The sequence below is a fragment of the Pleurodeles waltl genome, chromosome 5, assembly GCF_031143425.1.
Source record: "Pleurodeles waltl isolate 20211129_DDA chromosome 5, aPleWal1.hap1.20221129, whole genome shotgun sequence".
Classification (NCBI taxonomy): domain Eukaryota; kingdom Metazoa; phylum Chordata; class Amphibia; order Caudata; family Salamandridae; genus Pleurodeles; species Pleurodeles waltl.
The window spans coordinates 104720208-104734909 of record NC_090444.1 but is presented as its reverse complement, the minus strand read 5'-3'; the positions used below and the strand labels follow the sequence as shown (position 1 = coordinate 104734909).

At 46.1% G+C, this 14702-nt stretch overlaps 1 protein-coding gene across 2 annotated transcripts in view; it reads left to right on the top strand.

Annotated features, from left to right (window-relative positions):
• PBK (PDZ binding kinase) overlaps nt 1-14702 on the top strand; it is a 61432-nt gene that overhangs the window by 18391 nt on the left and 28339 nt on the right. For both annotated transcript variants that reach the window (XM_069233724.1, XM_069233723.1), the window contains exon 4: nt 12940-13042. In XM_069233724.1, the coding sequence (XP_069089825.1) occupies nt 12940-13042 (103 nt within the window). The remainder of the gene's footprint in view (nt 1-12939; nt 13043-14702) is intronic.

Here is a 14702-nt window from a genome sequence, read left to right as displayed (position 1 = left end):
CTGAGCCTGATGGATGGAGAGGCCGGTAGGAGAAGCAACTCCGTGTACCACGGTTGAAGCAGCCACACTGGAGCTATGAGGATCAGCTGGCAGGGTTCCGACTTCATCTTCCTGATCACCCTTGATCAGAGAAATCGGAGGGAAAGCACACGCATAGATCCCTGACCATGTGATCGAAAATGCATCCCCCCATGACCCCTGTTGGTGATTTGGCATTTGGCATTCCGGGAGGATGCAAATAGGGCCAGATTCGGTTTTCCCCACTGGTCGAATATTCGATCTAGCGTCCTCTAGTCTAATTCCCACTCGTGGGAGGATGTCACCAATCTGCTTAGCGACTCCGCAATGTTATTCTGTAGGCCTGGGACATGCTCCGCATTGATGTGGATTGAGTGGTAAATGTACCATTTCCAGATGGTTTGTACTTCTTGAGAGAGTATGCAAGACTGTGTTCCTCCCTGCTTGTTTATGTAGTGCATTGTGGTGGTATTGTCTGTCCTGACAAGCACCGCTGACCCTCGTATCCTTGGAAGGAAGGCTTGCAAGGCGTAATAGACCGCTCTCCGCTCAAGAAGATTTATGTGGAACATACGGTGAGAGGGCGGTCACTTGCTGCTCGCCCAAAGGTCCTGCAAGCATGCGCCCCATCCTGTGAGCGATGCATCCATAGTTACAATCATTGGAGGAACTCGTGCCAATAAACGGAGTCCTTTGGAAATGTTCTCGGGATTCGTCCACCAATCCAGAGAATGGACCAGGCAATGATGGTATCCTCGAAGGAGCCTTGTGCTTGCATCCGTTGCTTGTCCAGTTCTTCCTCAATTGGACGCATTCGGAGGCGGCAGAATGTAATGAGGCTGATACATGACTACATCATGCCCAGCAAGGACTTGTACTGCCGAACTGAAAGACACCTTTTTCTTTGGATGTGCCTTGCCACCTGTATTAGCCTTGTTTGTCTGTCCGGCGCTGGATAGGCTTTGGCTCATTGAGTGTCCAAGATAGCCCCTAGGAAGGCTAATCAAGTGGATGGCTGTAGGAATGATTTTTCCTTGTTGAGCGTAAGGCCTAATTCCTCGAAAAGGCGCAGAGTTGCCTTGACTGAACTTTCTCTTGTGTGAACATCTGGCGCTTTTACCAACCAGTCATCGAGGTAGGGAAAACCCTGATGTTTGTTTCTCCTTGGATAAGCCGCCACTGGCGCTAGACATTTAGTAAAGATTCGTGGTGCTGAATGTAGGCCAAAGGGAAGGACCTTGAACTGGAAATGTTTGCCGTTGACCGCAAACCTCAGTTACTTTCTGTGGAGCGGCTGAATGGAAATGTGAAAGTACGCATTTGAAGTTCCAGAGAGGCCATGTAGTCTGCTTTGTTCAGAAGCTGGAGAACATCTTGGATGGTGACCATACGAAATGTTTGCTTCTTGAGGTACTTGTTTAGCTCCCGTAAGTCCAGGATTGGCCGCCATAGGCAAGACTTTGTTCGGATGAGAAAGAAACGGGAGTAAAAACCCTCTCCCTTCTGGGAATGCGGAACATACTTTATAGCCCATTTCTTCAGCATGTTTGCTACCTCCAAGCAGAGTAGACAAAGGTGTTTTTGAACCTGTGATGGAGGCATTGAAGGGGTCATCTAGGTGAATTCCAACATGTCCGAAGCGGATGACATCCAGCACCCACTTGTCTTTGGTTATTTGTTGCCGGTGTTGTATATGATGTTTCAGAATTCCATGAGAAATTGTAGGAGGAGAGTGAATAGGACGTGTCGCTAGACAGTCATTGTCTACGCGTGGATTCTTTAGATTGACGTCCCTGTTTGTTCTTGTGGTAGGGTGTGGTATATGCTGTGGGAGGTGGTTGCCTCGGCTGGTACTGTGTTCTAGCAGGTTGAAACGAGGAGGAATAGGCTGGGTACCTATATTGTTGGTATCCACTACAAAAGGAAGGTTGACCTCTGCGCCTAGCACCCCGAAAGGGCACTTTCCTATATTGCAGAGTGCCCAGGGATTTCGCCGTTTTTGTACCTGCCTTGATGGCTTGAAGGGTGTCGTCGACGTGCTTGCCAAATGGAGCTTCCCCATCATATGGAAGATCTAGAATTTTAGTTTGTACTTCTGGCCAAAAGTTGGTAGCTTTGAGCCAACCTTGACGCCTTAACACCGCTGAACCCGTGAGTAGTCTGAAGCCCATTGCCGATATATCCAGCACACAATCGATGATCTCCACTGAAGATTGCTGGCCCTCTATCAGAACTTTCCTAGCTTCTGCTTTGGAGGTGTCTGGAAGCTCTTCTAGTGAATGGGAAATATCTGACCAGAGCTGTCGATCGTATCTGCCTAGCAGAGCAAGGGAGTTGGCCGCCCTTACCACAGTAGCGGACATGGAAGAGAAACGCTTGCTGATGTTATCTAAGCGCCTTCCTTCTTTATCTGGCGGTGATGTCAATGGCGTAGAGGGGTTCTTGGAGCGACGTTGGGCGGCTTGTGATATTACGGAGTCTGGCTTTGGATGTCCTGAGAGGCAAGCCGGAGCATCCTCCTTTGGCTTATATTTCTTATCCAGTCTCAGTAGAACTGCAGGGACCGTTGCTGGATTCTGCATAATTTTCAGGCCCTGGCTCCAAATATGGTCTATAATGGGTATAGCTCTGGCCATTTTCCTGTGGGGCTCTTTAAAGTCCTATAGGAAGCAGTCCTGCTGAGTTGCAGGCATTGGAAGATCGAACCGCGTAGCGGCACGCTCAAGCAGGTTATGGAAGCCACCTATAGCCTCAGGTGGAGACTCCACCATTAGGGCTGTAGGTGAAGTAGGAGCCGGTATAATATAATCATCCCACTCATCATTATCAGGCTGTATCTCACCTTCCTCAGCATCCTCATCGGAGGATATCTGATGTCTTGGTGTGGAAAGAACAGACTGCTGTGACCTTGGCTGAGGTGCATGATGCGTTTGCTGCAAGAGAGGAGTTGCTGGCGGAGGCGGAAGTATCAGCTGTTGCACTGACGAAGGCTTAGCTGGAAAACGTTCCTGATAATCTGCCAACATTGCTTGCAAGTCAGAAACAAGCCCAGGGGAGAAGACCGACCAATGGCGGCTGCTCATAATAGCCTTGGGTGTAGTATGAAGCCTCATCATCATCGGAGTATTCTTGGCACTTAACCCTTAACTGTGAAGGGCTGCTGGCGACTCCAAAATACCCTCCTCATCTGAGTCATCTTTATCCAAGATATGCGAGGGTAAAAGGCTGGAAACCTTGCTAGGAGATGTAATTGAGGGCATTAGATGATACTTTTTCACCCTCCTGTGAGCATCCTGGTCTCCTGACGACAACAGAGGCAATGAACATGGCCTCTGACCCTTTACTTCAGTATTTGTCGTCGTCGACGAGAGGTGTGCCGTCGACGGTGGTGGCATTAATGGTGGTATCGTTGACGAGAGCATCGCCGTATTGATTGTCGTCGATGGTGGGATTGTCGACGGTTGGAGTGCCGTCGACGGCTGTTGTTCTGTCGACGATGCCGTCGTCAGTGGAAGCAGCGTCGACAAGGCTGTCGACAGCGGGAATAGCATCAATGAGGCTGTAGTCAGCGGGGTCGTCGATGAGAGCATCACCAGTATCATCGCTGACGGTGAAGCTATAGGACGTACCGTCGACGAGGATGAACATATCGTCGACGAAGAGCCGGATCTCACCATAGAGACAGATGGTAGAAGTCGTCATCGGTACCTGAGCTGTCGACGGTGCCGTCATCGACGATGGTCCTGTTGATGGCACAGAAGTTGGTTTTTTGAAGGTATGCTTTACCTTGAATGCTAATGTTGACGGCTCAGAGACAGGCTTCTTTTTGGACTTAGAAGCTTTAGTCTTCATCTTTGAAGGGCTAGCAGTCTTTGAGGATGCCTTAGCAGATTTTTTAACAACTTTTCTTGGTCTTTCCTCTGAAGAAACTTCAGATTGTCGTTTGACAGGCGTTTTCACCACAGAAACAGAAGAAAAGAGGCACTGTCCTCATCAGAGACAGGGTTGTCCCTGGATTTCAACTTCTGGAGCCAGATGAGATGACCCTCTCTGCCTTTAAGGGTCTTGGTAGAAAATGTTCTACATACATTGCAGTCTCTAGGTTTATGGCTCGGATAGAGACAATAAATACAGTCCTTATGCTGATTATCAACATGCAGCCTTTTCTTCATGCAGGTAGCACAAGCTCTAAAGACCCCTTTCTTAGGTGTCTCTTACATGGTAGCCAGTTTAAACCACCTTGAACTGTTCCTGACGAGATAAAATATCCAAATCCACTCAGGAAGAATTTCTGAGAGAAAAACTGAGCGGAGCTCAGAGGAGACTCCTTAGCACAACGTGCGGTGGAAATTCTGAGGGAAATCCGCTCCTCACAGGAGGGTTCTAAGGGGTGGTGAGAGCTGATTGGTTGTCTCTTAAGTTTGGTCCTTTTTTTTAATAAAATGACTGTGAGATGTTACTAAATTAAGAGGCCTAGTTTCTCTGAGCTTTATATGCAATTGAATGTGGTTTTATATCCCACCGGAGGCTCCCATCTCGACGACGGGGAATGATTCAAGCATTTAAATCTATGAAGGTTCCAATACTGGAGTAAATCTTCTCTGACTACTTTTCCCTTGGAACTGAAAACTGTATGAACAAGCATTGGCAGAGCCAATAGGTCTCACTTATGTAAGAGCTATTGACTTTGTCAATGTGTTTTAGCCATGTTGTACACCCGTGTTGCTGCTGTTCAGCATGGCTAAAAGTTAGTGGTGTAGAGGAGAGTCACGTGGAGTGTCGTAGAGTGGAATTGCAGTGTGTCTCATGTATTGGAATGGCACAGTGTGGAGTCGTGTAGAGTGGCATAGGGTAGACTGCTTTAGAGTGCTTTGGGGTAGAGTGTTGCAGAGTATAGTGGCATTGAGTTCAGTGGCATTGAATTCAGCGGCTTACAATGCAGTGTCGTAGAATGCAGTGATGCCAGATGGAGTGGCGCCGGGTTCAGTGGTGCACTTAACCCCCTTGCGTCCTGTATTCAATGTATGCATGCTCTGATCTGCTGTGTCTCCTTTGCGTATGCTGTTCTAGTGGTATCACCTTGGGCATGCTTTCTCGAGCACTCCGTTCGTATTTCGCTTTTCATTGAGGGGTCTCTTTTCTGTTTCAGTTGCCTAGCTAGCCTCAGGTGAGTTCTGCTTGCACGTGTAATATATATGGCAGACTTCCAAATGGCAAAAGTAGTGCTTAGATTGTATAATAAGTTTTTGCCAAAAGAAACAAACATTTATTTACTTGTGTTCCTTTGTTGTATGTATGTGTTCACAGACATGGTTGTACTTTGCAAGTAGTTTAGCGTTTACATATTACATCATATAGCATTGTTTTTGCTATACAAGAGTACTTATCATTGTAACTATAACAGTCACATTTGCTTTCAAGTTCACTTGAAATTATGTCAGGTTACTGCCTCTGTTGTACAGTGAACTTCACTTCTTACAGTAAGCTATTTGTGACTGGCTGGGTCATGGACATTCACAGATTATTACGACCATGGCCCTTTTCTGTCTTGTATGCTGTTGCCGTGTTCCCTTTTTATTGATGAATCATGCCCCTGTGAAACTGACCAGAAAGTAGCATTTTTTTTTTTGTATTATTTTTTTTTTTAGTACATCACTTGTTTTCCTTTACTGCTGTCTCGCCCTGGGGTAAACAGTCCAGGTGGGCAGTTCACCTTGTTTTGTCCTTCTAATCTGATGCAAGACGTTTATGTATTTACCTAACCACCTGTGCCACACCCCAGGGCTCGTGTTTTGGGATAACTTCAGCTGAGCTTGGCACCCGATCTTTGCAATATAGAAATGTTTCAGCCTAAACCAGTTTGTCTTTCAAGTCCACAGCTGGTTTACCTTATTGCATGCAGTACGCATGATCACCTCTGATTACCCGTCTGACACCATTAACTGGCGCCACGCTGTTTTGCTTGTATTTTCATTGTACCTTCTGAAAGCTTATCCTAACAAGCTTTGGCAAACCCCAAATGGTCCCGGCAATCCGAGAGCTATTGGCATTGTCAGTGTTAATGGTTTTTAGCCAGGTTGAATTGCAGTGGCATTTACCAAATGTAAGCTCAACCTTCCATCCTTCGGAGGTTGGAAAACTGGAGAACCTTTATATTAAAGGTAATAGTAACAACTGTTATTTAGCTTTTAGAAATAGCAAAATTCTGTATTTAGGGCTATATAAACACATTATTATTGCATGGAAGTTATTTGTACACAAATATTAACAGCATTTTGTAGGTTCCCTGTGCTCCTAGATACTGCTTGAGCTAGGAAGTTCCATTTAACACAACGCTGGTTCATCCAGCCATGCTGCCTTCAGGGGTGTGGAATTTAATAAAATATCTAGTTGTACATATGACATGTTTGTTCATAAATCTACTTGTCCTTTAAAAAAAAATCTACCTGCCACTTTGGTGCCATGTAGAGCAGCAGCACATTATAGCAGCAATCTCATTAAATAAGAGCTCTGATAATAGCCTCTCTGATTATGTCGAGTCCAATACTATAGTAGGGCTTGAATGCTAGCATTTGTTTTTAATGTGCCACCTTTCTGCAGATCTACATACATAGATCTATGCTGATGATACTGATTGTCTTTGGTTTTGTCTTTGGTTTGAAGGAAATGAGTTAGGATTAGGCATCCACTTTCAGTCATTGCTTGTAACAGTGCAAGTCTTGATGGGCCAACATTTTCATGAAATTAGATCCCTCTGAAAAATAAGTTATGGTTTCCAAGGCCTACTTTTTAGGTCTCCCCTTTTAGAAGGTGCACGCTGCATGGTTGTGAAAGACGTGTTGAGTACTTACGGTGGACTTGCTTGGCATTGCCTGGCTTGTCACCCTCTTTTGCTTTCTTGCTTATTCAGTGGCTTGCCTTCCTTTTCTTGTGATTCTCTTTCCCCAGGAACATAGCTTCTTTACCATACTTTTTCACTAACTTCAACATCTTACTTTTAGGGAACTGCTTTTTGTCTTTTGGTTAAGCACTCCATGAGAGTGCACGTGTTTCCCATCTTTCTCCCTTATGTGATTCAACTTTGCCTAATCCTCACTCCGTTTTGCTGTCTCCCTTGTGTGCTGCTCGCTCTTTCTCATGTGCTTCTCTCCCCAGTTTCCCTCGCCCCTGCTCTGCATTGCTGTCTTGCTCATGTGCTTCTTTCCCATTATCCCCATGCCCACACTTGATGTTGCACACAATGTCACATGCTTTCCATCCCACCCTATGCAGCTGTTTCCTTCAGGTGCTGCTTTTCCCATCCCCCAACTAATCACCCCACCTTCTCCTATGTTGCCTCCCACCGCTGCTGGAGGGGTTAATAAAGTCATCTTTTTATTACCGATCCAAGTGGCATCTACCATCCTGGTTCAGAAAATAGTTGCCAACGTCGTTCTGTATGCACATGCGTGCATGGTGAAACATGTCTGCACGTACACAATGACGCAACAGCGGTCACGTCATCGTACCTAGTTATCTTATTTTTTTTTTTTTTTTATGTTTTGCCGCGTAAACAACAAGCTTCTTACTTTTTGTGGATTGGGAAAGCCAATAGATCCGAAAGGTGAGACCTGTTGGTTTCGCCAATGCCTGTTTGGTTAGTTGTTGTATAGAACACATTCACACACTTTTTCTGAGGTGTGGCTGACCTTTTTTGACCAGCTACCAAAACTGAACAAAAGTTCTACTCATGGAAAACAGTTTGTTTCTGAGGGCCCTCATGTCGGGTCAGTAGAGAAGCCAAGTCACCGGCCCTATCAAGACTCTAAAATCCATTTCTCCTCCCGACAGTTTATCATGTGGATACCCTACATCTTTATCCTTACTATACATAGCCTTACACAGCCTTTTACGTGCTAAGGTGAAAAAAGTTGTAGGAGGCTGACCGGGCTTATAGTGGGTACCACTGGTACTTACACCTTGTGCCAGGTCCAGTTATCCCTTATTAGTAGAGTGTAGTAGTGTTCTAGCAGCTTAGGCTGATAGAGGTAGCTATAGCAGAGCAGCCAAGGCTGAACTAGGAGACATGCAAAGCTCATGCAATACCACTTATATCATATAGGTACTATATCATAACAAAGGCAATACTCATAGTTACTAAAAAAAAATAAAGGCACTTTATTTTAGTGACAATGGGGGTCATTCTGACCAGGTCGGCGGGAGCACCGCCGACAGACCGGCGGTGCCCCGCAGGGCATTCTGACCGCGGCGGTTCGGCCGCGGTCAGACAAGGAAAACCGTCGGTCTCCCGCCGGTTTTCCGCTGCCCTTGGAATCCCCCCATGGCGGCGCAGCTTGCTGCGCCGCCATGGGGGATTCTGACACCCCCTACCGCCATCCTGTTCCTGGCGGTTCGCCCGCCAGGAACAGGATGGCGGTAGGGGGTGCCGCGGGGCCCCTGGGGGCCCCTGCAGTGCCCATGCCAATGGCATGGGCACTGCAGGGGCCCCCGTAAGAGGGCCCCACTGTGTATTTCAGTGTCTGAAATACGCGACGGGTGCAAACTGCACCCGTCGCACCCCTGCAACTACGCCGGCTCAATTCTGAGCCGGCGTCCTCGTTGCAGGGGCTTTTCCTCTGGGCCGGCAGGCGCTCTTTTGGAGAGCGCCCGCCGGCCCAGAGGAAATGTCTGAATGGCTGCCGCGGTCTTTTGACCGCGGTGCGGTCATTTGGCGGCTCCCGCCGCCCGCCGGGCTCAGAATGAGCCCCAATGTGCCAGAAATATCTCTGAGGATATACTCCCTTAGGAGGTAAGTAACATACACAACTAACCAAATCAGGTAAGTAAAACAGTCAGAAAGTAGTGCAAACACTGTAGAACACAATATGATGCAATAATCCTAGGGGCAACACAAACCATATACTAAAAAAGTGGAATGCGAACCACAACTTGACCCCTAGGCTAGTGTATTGTGTAGAGGGTCGCTGGGAGTGTAAGAAAACACTAAGAGTATAAAGGAGACCCCACCCCAACACCCTGGAAAGTAGGAGTAAAGTACTACTATTTCCCCAGAAACACACTAAAGTTGTAATAAAGGATTTTGCAAGGACCACAACAGACTGCAAGGCACTGAAGATGGATTTCTGGACCTGAAGACCTGCAAAGAAAGGGGACCAAGTCCAAGAGTCGCTAAAGTGTTCCGGGGGGGCAGGAGTCCACTAAAACCCAGATGAAGATGCAAAATAGCTGCCTCCAGTTGGAAAAAGCTGCAGATTTTGCAACAACGAAAGGAGGTAGGAAGTTCTCCTTCGTGCAGAAGATGTCCCACAGCGTGCGGGAGGATGCACAGTTGTTTCCTTGGCAAAATTCTGCAAACAAGCCTTGCTAGCTGAAAGAGTCGCAGTTGGAGAAAAAGGGTGCTGCCCGGGCCCAGGAAGGACACACGGTGCACAGGATTACTGTCTGGGGAGGGGAGGCAAGGACTTACCTCCTCCAAATTTGAACAGTTGGACCAGTGGACAGTCTGGGTCACTTGGGTCCACCACCTGTGTTCCAGGGGCCACGCTCGTCAGGATGAGAGGGGACCCAGAGTACCGGTGACGCTGAAGTTTGGTGCCTGCTGGAGCAGGGGGGAAGATTCTGTCTACCCAGGGGAAATTTCTTTGTGGCTTCCAGTGCAGGGTGAAGGCAGACAGCCCCCAGAGCATGCACCACCAGGAAACAGTTGAGAAAGCCGGCAGGATTAGGCACTACAATGTTGCTGGTAGTCTTCTGGCTACTCTGTTGCAGTTTTACAGGCGTCCTGGAGCAGTCAGCGGTCAATCCTTGGCAGAAGTCGAAGAGAGGAGCGCAGAGGAACCCTGATGAATTCTTGCAAGTCGTAATCTGAGGAAAAGCCCACTGGAGAGACCCTAAATAGCCCTCAGAGGAGGATTGGCCACTTAGCCAGGTATGCTCCTATCAGGAGGGGTCTCTTACGTCACCTGCTGACACTGGCCACTCAGAGGCCTCCAGAGTGCCCCCACACCTCTGTAAACAAGATGGCAGAGGTCAGAGACACACTGGAGGAGCTCTGGGCACCGCCCCTGGGGTGGTGATGGACAGGGGAGTGGTCACTCCCCTTTCCTTTGTCCAGTTTTGTGCCAGAGAAGGGATTGAGGGGTTCCCTAAACCGGTGTAGACCGGCGTATGCAAGGAGGGCACCATCTGTGCTCTTCAAAGCATTTCCAGAGGCTGGGAGAGGATACCCCTCCCCAGCCTTTAACACCTATTTCGAAAGAGAGAGGGTGTAACACCCTGCTCTCAGTGGAAATGCTTTGTTCTGCCTTCCTGGAACTGGGCTGCCCAGAGAGCTGGTTTGGCAGTACTGGGGGTCCATAATGGAGCCCCCAGGATGCACGGGATTGGCTCCCCAATACGAGATTTGGAATGGGAGGACACTTCCATGATCTTAGACATGTTACATGGCCATATTTGGAGTTACCATTGTGAAGCTACATATAGGTATTGACCTAAATGTAGTGCACGCGTGTAATGGTGTCCCGCACTCACAAAGTCCGGGGAAATGGCCCTGAACTATTTGGGGGCACCTTTGCTAGTGCAAGTGTGCCCTCACACTTAGTAACTTTGCACCTAACCTTCAGCAAGTGAAGGTTAGACGTATAGGTGACTTATAAGTTACTTAAGTACAGTGAAAATGGCTGTGAAATAACGTGTGTGTTATTTCACTCAGGCTGCAGTGGCAGTTCTGTGTTAAGGTTTGTCTGAGCTCCCTATGGGGGGTAAAATAAATGCTGCAGCCCATATGGATCTCCTGGAAACCCAATACCCTGGGTACCTAGGTACCATATACTACGGAATTATAAGGGTGTTCCAGTATGCCAATTGAAATTGGTGAAAGTAGTCACTAGCCTATAGTGACAAATATATTAAAGGTAGAGAGAGCATGAGCACTGAGGTTCTGATTAGCAGAGCCTCAGTGACACAGTTAGTCACTACACAGGTACACACATTCAGGCCACAAACTATGAGCAATGGGGTACTGGCTAGCAGGATCCCAGTGAGACAGGCAAAAGAATACTGATATACATGTAAAATTGGGGTAACATGCCAAGAAAGATGGTACTTTCCTACAGACATGCCTTCAGCATGCTTTTCAATTATACTCTGTCTCCATTTCTGCCTTCTTTCTTTCGTCCAGTAAGTCACCTTTTGTTTGAAAACATTGCTTGAAGACCAATACATGCTATGCAGGCACACTTCTCTGTTATGATGCCAGTGGGTGACCCAGCCCTACTCCATACCAGCTGCCTGGGGGCCCTTGTGTCATTAATTATTATTTTGTTAAATAATAACCGCCACCTTCAGCCATTGCCTTCCATGTGGTTGATACACTTTGCTACTTCTTGGCCCAAATGCCAATCAAGCCCATGGCATTTTGAGAATGGTTAATTGCCCCATTTGAATTCCCATTAGGTTTTGGTGATGAGACATTGAGTAGCACATTTGTTAAAGCGCAGATGCAACATGATGTGAAGCTTGTACTGGACGGCCACGCTTCTTTAATGTAATTACAAGGCTGACACAGCAACACACCATAACAGCATAGCAAAGCATGAAACATAACAGACTGAAATTAAATAAGACATATCAGAGCACAACTTCACATACCCAAACATTCCACAATCTAACAAGTAGAGTGGGCACTACCATTGAGATGACTAATAGTTTCACTTGAGATGTGTGCATCACCTGAAAGGCACTTATTTGAATCTTTGGTTGCCTATTACTTTTTGTCCTTCTGCAGCTGAGGGAAGAAGTACTACAGAATAGGATAATTTGTTATCAGTGTCTAGACACAAGTGTAATATTGGGCTAGGTAGAGTGGAATTTTTCAGCCTCCCTGCCTATTACTGGGTCAGCATTTGAGCAATCTAAACCATTGCTGGTGGTACTCAGGGGCCAAGTGCATAGTGAACCATTTACATCTTGTTTTAGTTTAGTGTTGCCTCTATAAAGGACTAATGTGAGCCATGTGTATAGATGGAGTTGTTTGGAGCGGTTTGTGGGGCGGCAGTACAGTGTTTAATAGAAGGGTAACACTTCAGAAGACAAACTAGTTAAGCAGGGGTGCTGATTATTGGCCACCATTTATTCCACTTAGATTAGCTGTGCTTTATGCCTGTTCAAAATGTGTACACCCAACCTTTTGACTTCTGTGGACCCCCACTTTATCATTACTGGAACCTGGGGACCCCCACTGAATCATTATTAAAATCTGGGGACCCCCTTACTGAGTCATTACTTAAAGCTGGGGACCTAATCTGTTAAAATGATTTAATTTTCTAAGCAGTTGCGGACCCCCTGAGGAGGCTTCGCGGAGCCCCAGGGGTCCTCGGACCACAGGTTGGGAACCACTGATGTACACTATTAAAATTATAAAAACCATATTCTTGTGTTTCACCAACTCTAGCTGTAGCAATTAAAACAAGCAACATTAATTACAAACAAGACAACTGGCTTTGTCAAGGCAATGGACTTCCTGTGCATCAGGTTTGGGTAAACTAACCCATGACTGGCAAAAACATGCCTTTTTAAACTGTACAGAGTTATGATGCCAGAGAACAGTGGTTCTTATAAACGCAAGACCAAGACGATTCACGTTACTATGATGATGCTTTCACCTTATTCTTGTAGGGAAGGCAGTATGCAGATAAATCAAAATATTCTCAGAGACATCAGAAATGTTGGGTATGCCAGATGGATTTTAGTAAGACCTGTATACTTCTCACTTATGCTAGTAATCATCCTGATAACCTGTTTCAGTCCATCAGAGGGACGGTGGGACTTGTTTATGTACACAAAATACTCTACACATTAAGTTGTATTGAGTTGAGTTCACTTGCATGAAGCTTAGTTTATGCTTTGAATTTCTTTTCCTAGGAGGCTCCTCATCGGGCACACCAACCGCCCTAGTCATTCCCGCTTCTCCCTTCATGCAGAAGCTAGGGTACGGGACTGGTGTCAGTGTCTACCTGATGAAAAGGTAAGACGACAAACATAACCAGGTTTGTTTGGGCATGGTATGTGTTTATAGAGATTTAAAAGAAGATGAGTTACTCTGAATTGCCTCTGGATTTACAGGGGTGCATTGCCCCAGATCACTGTCCTTGCAATCCCCCCCCCCCCATTTGTAGTTTACTACTACTGCCTCTCCTCAAGTCATGCATGACAGGGACGCACAGGTTGTTATCGGCTAAATAACTTCAGACCTACCTTTTCCTCAGGTAAATGCTGATGGATGGAATTAGGCCAGGCTCCATCGCCATCCTCATCCCTTAGTCTATGTAGGGTAGGATTGGCAGGGCAGCAGATTAAGGCCAGTATTCACAGCACTTGAAAACTCAAACAGCTATTTCTGTTTCTCTTTCCCCATTCTTTTAAATTGTTTACTGTTTCTTTCCTGTGACTCTTGATGTTTTCATTCCTAACAATACTTCCGCCCTTTGCAAGGTTGTGTCACTGATAGATCAGTAAGAATGAAGGTGATAATACATTCCTGGATAAAAGGTGCACTCCTTTATTTCTGATTGTGTAGTAAGTAAGAGATTGATGAGCCGAGTGATGGTTGGGCACTCAATGGTTTGATCCTACTGTCCAAATGGCTATTTCTTGGGGTCTCCGAATAGTCCCTACGCTGGTGCAATATTATCTCTGTAGGATTTAACATCCAGGAGACTACCTATGTAAGAGTGATTGGCGTTTGGGTGCTGATCTCTTGTCAGTGAAATCTCGATGTTTGTAAGTAGTTGTCAGACTAGGCACTTGAAAAGACCATTTCTGTACCCATTAGGCCCTCTCTTTCAAACCTAAATGCTTTCTTGCTTCAACTCTTATTACCTAAGCAAATGCATTGTCCCTCTGTTCAGGGAATAATACCAGAGTTAATATTTTGACCTGGCAGTAGGACTTCTCCAAAAGCATGGAACAGTATTTTCTTTCCTGGAGAATGGGTTAGAAGGTCTGACACTTTTTGATCAAAGATTAATATTCATGTGTTGCATACTTCCCACTCTGACACACATTCATTCATCCATCCAGGTGTGTCAGTCCTGAGCATCTGAAAAACGTCTGCCTTTTCCCTCTTTCAGATACATGATTGATATAAAGTATGAAACAGTTATTAAGGTCCTTCCATTCATGGAGTATAAACTTTCTAACTGCTTTATGGAACAGAATACTAAGAGTTAAAGATCAGTGATTTTCACCAAGAAGCTCTGTTCTGTATCTTAACAAATGACCCTCTAGAACATAACCAAGGTCCCTCCAGTGATGATCTGATACGTCCTCTACTTGATGCTTAAGAACATACTTTACCTGATCTAGCACTTTGTCAGGTGAAGCAAATTGTTATTTTTCTCAATGCTGTTTTTCTTGGGGCCCAGTATTAGCCTGGACTCCAAGTCGAAGGTTGTGGCATCTCGGATGAGAAAGGAGAAGAGCAACCTGAATGTGCTTTCTCTCCCTTTGCCCAGACTCATGTAAGTATTTATCCAGCAAACCTAGTCCATGACCGTGACATTTAAAAAAAAAAATCTACTTCGACCAGAAACTTTAGCAAATCCACTAAGATCGCTGAAAAACATTATACCTTGAGAAACAATGATGCTGTGTCTCTTGCTCAATGTTCACTGAGGCTTAACCTC